The sequence below is a fragment of the Primulina eburnea genome, chromosome 12, assembly GCF_022965805.1.
Source record: "Primulina eburnea isolate SZY01 chromosome 12, ASM2296580v1, whole genome shotgun sequence".
Classification (NCBI taxonomy): Eukaryota; Viridiplantae; Streptophyta; class Magnoliopsida; order Lamiales; family Gesneriaceae; genus Primulina; species Primulina eburnea.
In genome coordinates this window covers 14,745,416-14,755,401 of record NC_133112.1, presented here as the reverse complement: position 1 = coordinate 14,755,401, position 9,986 = coordinate 14,745,416, and the positions used below count along the sequence as shown (strand labels likewise).

At 39.2% G+C, this 9,986-nt stretch overlaps 1 protein-coding gene across 1 annotated transcript; it reads left to right on the top strand.

Moving 5' to 3' along the window:
- The first annotated feature begins 4,554 nt into the window (after positions 1 to 4,554).
- Positions 4,555 to 9,068, top strand: LOC140806677 (uncharacterized). Its single transcript, XM_073163225.1, has 5 exons — positions 4,555 to 5,719; positions 6,200 to 6,509; positions 7,035 to 7,335; positions 7,833 to 8,188; positions 8,807 to 9,068. The coding sequence occupies exons 1-5, from the start codon at positions 4,555 to 4,557 to the stop codon at positions 9,066 to 9,068; spliced, it is 2,394 nt and encodes a 797-aa protein (XP_073019326.1).
- The last annotated feature ends 918 nt before the right edge of the window (positions 9,069 to 9,986 follow it).

The following is a 9,986-nucleotide window of genomic DNA, read 5'->3' as shown; positions in this document are numbered from 1 at the left end:
TCACAGCAAGCCTAGCCTTACGCAACACCGCTAATCAGGTCTAGAACAAGCCTACGCATCAAAAGCATACTCAATCAATACTACCATGCTCGACTAGCAAAACCAGTACTCCCTAGTACTACCAAAGGTTTAGGGTTTACCTTCGTCCGTCGACAGCCCTTTGATGTCGATTGCCTTGAAACTCAGGCGCCGCTACGCTACTACTCCTGGCAGCTCTTGGCTATCGCTCGACCAACAACTAACCCTAGAAACCTTCCAAACTCTCCAAAATGAGAGAAAACTCAAGAAATTGGCAAGTCAAAAATGAGAAATCCGAGCACTATTTATAGGCCATGTTCGGATCCTCCGAACAACACTTCGGAACAGACTCCAATGACTTAATCCACTCTTCTGCTACTGCTGGATCGGTGCTTCCCATGAATTCTGGAGGATTCAAACGTCTAAAACGATCATATACGTCTGTCTGAACATGCACATGTCTGTGTACTATGGCTTGAGCTTGTGCCTGTTCATGAGTAGTCCGTTGCATCTCCAGTAGCTGCTGGATTTGTTCACCATGGACCTTTGCTTGTTGTTGGAGTAATTGGGCGAAGTCATCTACAGGTCGTGGCGCACTACCTTCACCTTCGACTGCTGGGGCCTTGCCCTTAGATGACTCTCCCTCATGTACTTTACGTTTCGGTGGCATCGTTGCTTATCTTAACCTACATGTAGGTCACGTAGAAACACATAACTTAACATAAACTATGGAATACAAAGATACTTACTTGCCAAGTTCTCCATATGGATGAAGTGCAGTGTCTTCCCTGTCAAAGAACCGTGGGCTCTGATACCATAAAAATGTCACACCCTTACTCTATACTTAGCATAATTACCATAATCAAAATAAGGTTTGAATGATATAACTATATTATGAATCAAATCAAACAAGGGGCATCACTTTGACGGTTTGTAAAAATTTTGGCATGATGTCCCTATATTTTGTATAAGCCCAACCCAAGCAACAATATTCATATATACATAGACACAAACTCAACTCAAGCAACAACATCAACCCATATATATATAATCGTATTCTTACACACAAACATATTTTGTACCATCATACCCATAGCCATAAACATTGTAAAACTTGTTTCAAACCCTGACATTCAATTCATTATAATACATATGTGGAAGCTATACAATAAGAAGCCCGGTTCTTGTTGAGGTGAGGCACGTCACTAGCATCCATTGGCGAACCGGCATCCTACGCATCTTCACTACCTGATCCTGTAATACATGAGCTACGTGAGTTTATAAACTCAATAAGTTGGCACTTGTACGTATCAATATGCATCGAAGGAACATACATATCAAGTCGTGATCAACAATGAATCTTAAAAACATGTCATACCGTAGCATATATTCAATGTTCATTTTTGTACTTGAGCCTCATTAGTTGACCTGTACTACTGTGCTTGCTTTATTATATAGCTACTACTGTGTTGGACGTCAGGGAGCAACCTTTGGCATCTCCACGCCCCATGAACATATATTGGCCAATAGCTTTGGTGGACTTAAAACCACCCATGATGTCAACAAGCTCTATATCATGTAAATCAATCCTTTTCTTTTCATGTTCATGTTCTTGTTCATGACATAGCACCCATCATCAATACTCATGAGTTCTTTACATATTTAATATATAACAATGGAATATGGTGCTATGTTTTCATCAATAAACATACTAACAATGTACATATATCAGTAGATAATGAGAAGCATTTGAAAATCATAATATTACTCATGTATTACTTCAAGAACATGCCAACTTACAGTCCAAGCGTACGAATACTTGTTTCAGACGATGTATCTCGCTCCTATACTGTAAAATATATCAAAATCCCATCACTATATAATTACTAGATGAAAATCACTCCTATACATGTAGGATAACTAAAAGAGGAGAAAACTTACACCTCTATGATGTTCTTGTGATGAAGAACCAAGTTCTAACTTCAAAACTTTGAAAGGAATTAAGAAGGAAGCTTTGGAGGATGTTTTCTAAACTTTTCTTTCGAGTTTTCTGTGAAAAAGGGGGAGAGGAGCTGATGTAATGGTTTAGAAACCCGAAGCTTATCCTCTTATATATATGGCGGAGCTCGGGCGGTCATTTTCTACCGCCCGAGCGTGGAATGTTCTGTCCAAAAGGTGCAGTTTTCGTGCACTGGCGCTCGGGCGGTCATTTTCTACCGCTCGAGCGCCATATGTTCTGTAAATTTCGTGAACCCTTAGTGTACCGGCGCTCGGGCGGTAGAATCTTACCGCTCGGGCGCCACCTGTGCTGCCTCTGCGCACTGACTCTTCAAAGATTGCTCCGGAAATGGTTCTTCCGCTCATAATCTGAAAAAATAGGTAAACTACAAAGTTGTAGCCCTATGTCTTGGCTTGAATCTCCCACTGGTTTCAGGTCATTTGGAGGTCTGAGTAAAAAGTTATGACCATTCTCCTAACATGTGTCAGTGAAGGAATGACGGTATACACGACACACTTCGGGGCACTTTTGGCTTGTCTTCCACAATGATTTGGACAAAACTCAAAACGTCAAAGTTTTAGCATTATATCTTAGCTTTCTAATGGTTAAGGCCTCACAAAATTTGGATCAATATTCAAATCATTATGCTAAAACCCGTACGAACTACCATCTTTACATCTCATTTCCCACAACTTCCATTACACTATTTCTATGTACACATCTTACTATCACTATTTTGACATATATTCATTCTCACTACACCATGAACAATATAAGAGTCATGTTCAATCTCAATATTGATACTTCATTCATCACGTGAAATCTAATGAGGTAATTAACTACAAAATAAACGACATAAACACGTTATAATCATTTGTACGAGTAACCGGGCATTACAGTTCTCTTCTTCCTTTTCATTTCCTTCATTTCTTCTTCAATATATGGGAGATTGTTCAAGGAAATTATGAAATGAAGTTAGATTTGTGATCCTCTCTCCAAGATCTTCAAGATGGTGTAAGTATGTTATATTTTTATTCAAGTTTGGAAATGAGTTGAAGTTTAGATTTGATATTTGAGTTGATAATTGAGATATTGAGATGTTGGAGACGTTGTAATTGTGTTGGTTTGAATACAAAATGGAATTGAAGCCAATGGCAAAGCATATGAGCAAATTTCTTTAGCACGCATGCCATGTGTTTGATGAAATGATTCAATGAATGTTTTTATGGCATATTAAGGTTAAGAAATTTACGGATCTTGATTCGAAGCAGTATTGAACTAATTATGAATTTTGAAACAGAAATTACTTTGTTTTGATAGATGATCAAAGTCCTTGAGTTATAGTAAAATTCAAAGGTTCAAGACTTTTCACCTACGCATTTCGATCTTCTTTTGGGAATATTCGAAAGGTATGTTACGGTCGGTAACATACGAGGTAAAAGTATCATTTTATTTAAATTGAAACTCTATGGCTAGATGAACTATTGTGATTTGATGATGATTGTTGTATTGAGATGAGTTTATTATTATATTGAGATGATGATATTGATTTGCATCATGGCATTGCATATTGAGCCACTTGTTGATTCAGATTTGATATGGCGGAGGTCGCCTTGATATACTGATTTGTTGGACGTATGGGGCTATAGTTGAGTTGGCATAGTGTATGCGGAGGTCGCTGCTATGGCCTGAACACTCTCTATAGGCGCATCATAGTCCTGGGATTGTAGAACACAGCACCCCACCCCGAGCGGATGAGTCGGTGGATGTTGCTGGGTGATTCTATTCCCTTGGGTACCCTATGACCATTTGATTCACTTGATCTTGAGATTTATTGATAGCCCACAGCTTCTGATCATGCATTGCATTATATCGCATCTTTATGAATTTATATGAACTATTTGAAATTTTAATTCTCATATGTTATTGATTGTATCATACTGGGTTTATACTCACCGGCATGTCGTCTACCTCTTGTTTTCATGTGCTTGACGGTAGGTGAGGCGAGGCTTGGAATGCCAGAGTCAAGCTCCAGGCGAGGAGATACGAGTTAGAGTGGGATTCTCGGGTCTTAGGAGCATTTGATGATGTTGGGTTTAAATTTGGTTCACAAGTTTATTTTGGCATGTTGAAAACTTTATTTTAAACATTTGAGACATTTAAATTATTTGACGATGTTATGTGGATTTGTGAACAACATATTATGTATTTTATTAAATCATTTGGTGTGTTACATTTATAATCGTTGGTATTAGATATCGGACCCGGGGCCCCACATTAGGTGGTATCAGAGCGTAAGATATTTGGGAACAGGGTAGATCGAGTTAGTTTGAATTGCTTGATCATGAGATATATTTGCTAGCATTTTCATTGTGCTATGATGTGAAATACATTATTTAAATTGAGATATTATATTGTTGAGCTTTATTTGAGATTTTTGAGATTATTGAGTCTCGAGAGCCAGAGATGATGGATACGAGATTGAGATGATTATGATATTGTGATTTTATATTTGTTTGATCTATTGTATATCAGACATGGCTACTCGTGGTAGAGGTCGTGGTAGACCTAGACAGGACGTACCGGTGGCACAAGATCAGGGCAGTGCTACTCATACCCAGATGGATATAACTCCAACTCCGATGGAGATACTGTTAGCCAGATTTCAGTCTTTGCACCCACCGATGTTGAAGGGTACAGAGAATGCATTAGAGTGTGAGAACTGGTTGGAGAATATTGATCAATTATTTGAATCTCTTGAGTATCCCGATGATCGTAGAATCAAATTAGTTGTTCATCAGTTATTGGATGTGGCTAAGAGTTGGTGGATAATGACCAAGAAAGCTTTAGAGGGTCGAGGTACGACTGTTACCTGGGATATGTTTAAATCTGAATTTTATCAGCGTTTCTTCCCTACCTCTTACAGGAAAGATAGGGGAGCCGAGTTTGCAAATTTAAAGCAGGGAAATCTGAATATTGAGGACTATGTTGCTAAGTTCTCGAATTTACTGAGATTTGCTCCCCATGTAGCATCTGATGAAGAAGCTAAGGCTGATCACTTTATAAATGGTCTTAATCCTGATATCTTTACCCTGGTTAATACTGGAAGGCCTAACACTTTTGCTGAGGCTCTTGATAGAGCCAAGGGAGCTGAAACCGGAATCATTAGGCAGAGAGGTTCTCAGTATTCGCAACGACCCCAACAGCCACAGTTTCGACAGCAGTTCAGACAGGGTAATACTGGCAGTAACAGTGGCAACATAAGAGAGCAGTTTCGGGCTAGAGGCAAGCAATTTAAGAGGCATGGTAGTAATTTTTCGAGTTCTAGTGGATCGAGACAGTCTGGTTCAGTTCAGAGCACTGGTTATTCAGGTCCAACTTGTGGTCAGTGTGGTGGTAGACATTATACCGATCAGTGTAGAGGAGTCTCGGGAGCTTGCCATTTGTGTAACCAGGTGGGACACTATGCTCGAGTGTGTCCTAACCGTGGCAGTGATATGTCTCAGAGTGTGGGATCATCGAGACAGACACCTCACCAGAATCGTCAGACCCCTTCAGTTCATTCCTATCAGCAGTCAAACCGGTCGGATCAGAACAAACAGAGTGGTAACCACAGAGTAGGACAACCACCTAGACAACAGGCTCAAGTTTTTGCACTCACTGAGGATGAGGCACATAATGCTCCAGATCATGTCATTGCAGGTAATTGTTTTCTCTCAGGTTATCCTGCTTATGTTTTGATGGATACTGGTGCATCACATACTTTCATATCTGAGCACTTTGTTACATTGCATTCGTTGAATTCTATACCATTATCATCTACCTTATCTATTTCTACTCCACTGGGCAAAGTGATGAGGTCAGCTGAAATGATAAGTGGTTGTGAATTTCGTTATGAGAATAATGTCATTGAGCTTGATTGTATTATATTGGAGATGTCTGATTTTGACTGCATGGTTGGTATTGACATGTTGACAAGATACAGGGCTACTGTAGATTGTTTTCAGAAGATTGTTAAGTTTAAGCCTGATATGACAGATCATTGGACATTCTATGGTAAGGGTTCTCGAGCTAAGATTCCTTTGATATCTGTTTTGTCCATGACTCGTTTGTTGCAGAAAGGAGCAGAATGTTTCTTGGTTTATGCAATTGATATTTCAAGGTCAGTACCTAAATTGGCAGATATTCAAATTGTTAGTGAATTTTCAGATGTATTTCCCGATGAAATTCCAGGATTTCCTCCAATCCGAGAGGTTGAGTTCAACATTGAGTTGATGCCAAGTACACAACCTATTTCTAGAGCTCCTTATAGGATGGCACCAATTGAATTAAAAGAACTAAAGGAACAACTTGATGATCTATTGGCCAAAGGATATATAAGACCAAGTGTTTCACCTTGCGGTGCTCCGGTTTTATTCGTGAAGAAGAAAGATGGGTCTATGAGGCTTTGTGTCGATTATAGACTGTTGAATAAAGCCACAGTAAAGAATAAGTATCCTTTGCCAAGGATTGATGATCTCTTTGACCAGTTGCAGGGTTCTTCAGTATATTCTAAGATTGATTTAAGATCCGGATATCATCAGTTAAGAGTTAGAGAGGCAGATGTGCCTAAGACTGTTTTTCGTACCAGGTATGGGCATTTTGAATTTTTGGTTATGTCTTTTGGGTTGACCAATGCACCTGCGGTATTTATGGATTTGATGAACCGTGTGTTTCAATGGTATATAGATCAATTTGTGGTGATCTTCATTGATGATATTCTTATTTATTCAAAATCTGAAATTGAGCATGCCGAGCACTTGAGAGCTGTTTTGCAAATTTTGAGAACTGAAAAGTTGTATGCTAAATTATCGAAATGCGAGTTTTGGTTGGATAGAGTGGTTTTCCTTGGACATGTGATTTCAAGTGCAGGTTTATCAGTTGATCCGAGTAAAGTTGAGGCAGTAATCAATTGGTCTAGACCGACATCAGTTCCTGAGGTGCGTAGTTTTATGGGTTTGGCAGGATATTATCGCAGATTTATTGAAGGATTCTCACAGATTGCGAGGCCAATTACCCAGCTGACACAAAAGAATGCACCATTTATTTGGTCGCAAGCATGTGAGGCTAGTTTTGTTGAACTTAAGAAGAGATTGACTACTGCTCCAGTTCTGACTATTCCATCAGGTGTAGGAGGATTTACAGTGCACACTGATGCTTCACATCAAGGACTGGGTTGTGTATTAATGCAGCATGGCCGTGTGGTTGCATATGCTTCACGACAGTTGAAGCCACATGAGTCTAGATACCCGGTGCATGACTTGGAATTAGCAGCAGTGGTTTTTGCCTTAAAGATTTGGCATCACTACTTGTATGGGGAGAAATTTGAGATATTCACTGATCATAAGAGTTTGAAATATCTCTTTTCACAAGCTGAGCTGAACATGAGACAGAGGCGTTGGTTAGATTTGTTGAAAGACTATGATTGCGAAATAAAATATTATCCGGGTAAGTCGAATGCAGCAGCCGATGCTTTGAGCAGAAAAGTATGTAATATGTCTTTGATCACTAGCAGTGTATCTGATCTAGTAGAAGAATGTTGTCTTTCTGGTTTGGATTTTGTGGAAAATACTCAACCTGCAAGAGTATTTATGATTCAGGCAGAACCCGAGTTGTTTGTTAAAATTAAGAGGCCCAAAGATTAGATCAAAGTATTCAGAAATCAGTTGAACTCGTCAGATCAGGACATCGATCAGAATTCCAGGTCAATAATGAGGGTATTTTGTTTGTGAATGATCGTATTGTAGTTCCTAATATTTCAGAGTTGAGGATGCAGATTTTGCGTGATGCTCATTGCAGTAAGTTCAGTGTACACCCTGGAAGTAAAAAGATGTACAATGATTTGAAGAAACAATTTTGGTGGAAAAGAATGAAATCTGACATAGCAGAATTTGCATCTCGTTGTTTGAATTGTCAACAAGTGAAAGCAGAAAGAAAGCGACCAGGAGGTCTTTTGCATAGCCTTAAAGTTCCAGAATGGAAGTGGGATCCTATTACCATGGACTTTGTCACGAAATTGCCGAGGACGTCGAGAGGTTGCGATGCAATTTGGGTTATTGTTGACAGATTAACTAAGTCTTCGTGTTTCATTCCTTATCAGATGACATATAGGCATGATCAGATGGCCAAATTGTACATCAAAGAAGTTTTGAGATTGCATGGTGTTCCTAAGTCTATTGTATCAGATCGTGATCCCAGATTTTCTTCTCATTTTTGGCAGAGTTTACAAGAGGCCCTTGGTACTCGTTTGAATTTGAGTACATCATATCATCCTCAGACAGACGGACAATCAGAACGTACTATTCAGACATTAGAGGATATGCTGAGAGCGGTAGTGATGGATTTTGGTATAGGTTGGCAGGATTCGTTACCCCTTGTCGAGTTTTCTTATAACAACAGTTATCAAGTGAGCATTGGAATGTCACCATTTGAAGCACTATATGGCAGGAAATGTAGATCTCCTCTGTATTGGGACGATTTATCTGAAGCACCAATTGTAGGACCTGATATGATAAGAGATATGACAGAGAAGGTGAAATTGATTCAGAGTCGTATGCGAGCTGCTCAGGATAGGCAGGCTAAGTATGCGAACATCAGGAGACGGCCGTTGATTTTTGAGAAAGGTGACAGAGTTTTTCTGAAAATATCTCCTTTCCGTGGTACTGTTAGATTTGGAAAGAAAGGAAAATTATCACCGAGATTTGTAGGTCCGTATGAGATTTTGGAACGTGTTGGTGATTTGGCTTATAGATTAGCTCTTCCTCCTGCATTATCAGGTGTTCATGATGTTTTTCATGTGTCCATGTTGAGAAAATATCATCCAGATCCTTCTCATGTACTTCCACCCGATGAGGTTGAGTTAGATCAGAATTTGAGCTACATTGAGAGACCGATTCAAATTCTAGACAGAAAAGATAAGCAACTCAGAAATAAATTGATACCGTTGATTAAAGTACAGTGGAACAGACATGGTGTCGAAGAGGCAACTTGGGAATTAGAAGATAAAATGTGACAAAAATATCCAGAGTTATTCAAATGAAGTACGTTTCTATTCTCGGTTTTATTTTCAGTATTGATTATTACATGATAAACTTGAAAGAGATGATTGATTTCGAGGACGAAATCTATTTTTATAGGGGAAGAATTGTAATGCCCGAATTTTGAAAATGTGATAGTAGTTGTGATGGTTTATGACTTTACGTTATGGTATAAATGGTAATGAATGTTATAGAATGGAATAGATAATTGATGGGAAGAATCAAAGGTGGATTTTGAGCTAAATAGGTAATGGAAGTGCAGAAACGGTGTGAAAAATGTGACAGTGGTTGTGGTTTTTAGAATAATGTTTTGTATATTGATCCAATTGATGTGAGGCCACTTTCATTAGAAAGATATGACATAAGGCTATAACTTTGTTATTTTGCGTTTTGGTCAAATCATTAGGGAAGACGAGCCAAAAGCGCCCCGAAGTGTGTCGTGCGTATCGTTGTTCCTACAATGACACATGTTGGGAGATTTAGCATAACTTTTTACTCAGAGCTCCAAATGATCTGAAATTTTGAGAGGTTAAAGAAAAGACATAGGGCTACAACTTTGTAGTTTACGACTTTTCCACATTCTGAAGGGAAGAGGCGTTTCGGAAGCGATCTTTGTAGTGGAAGTGCGCAGTGTGCTCGCCCTAGCGGACAGAAACATCCGCCCTAGCGAGCCTTGTTCGAAATTTTTTATTTCTGGCCGAGAGTTACGCGCCTTAGCGGACAAAAACATCCGCCCTAGCGAGCCAGCAAGTTGAAAAAGCGTGTTTGGTGTTTGGGAAGGCATAAAATCGAATGAGATCCTCTTTTTACTCATTTTCCTTCTCCTTCTCTTCTCTCTATCGGTTTGGAAGCTAGGGTTCTCTTCTTCCTTTTCATTTTCTTCATTTCTTCTT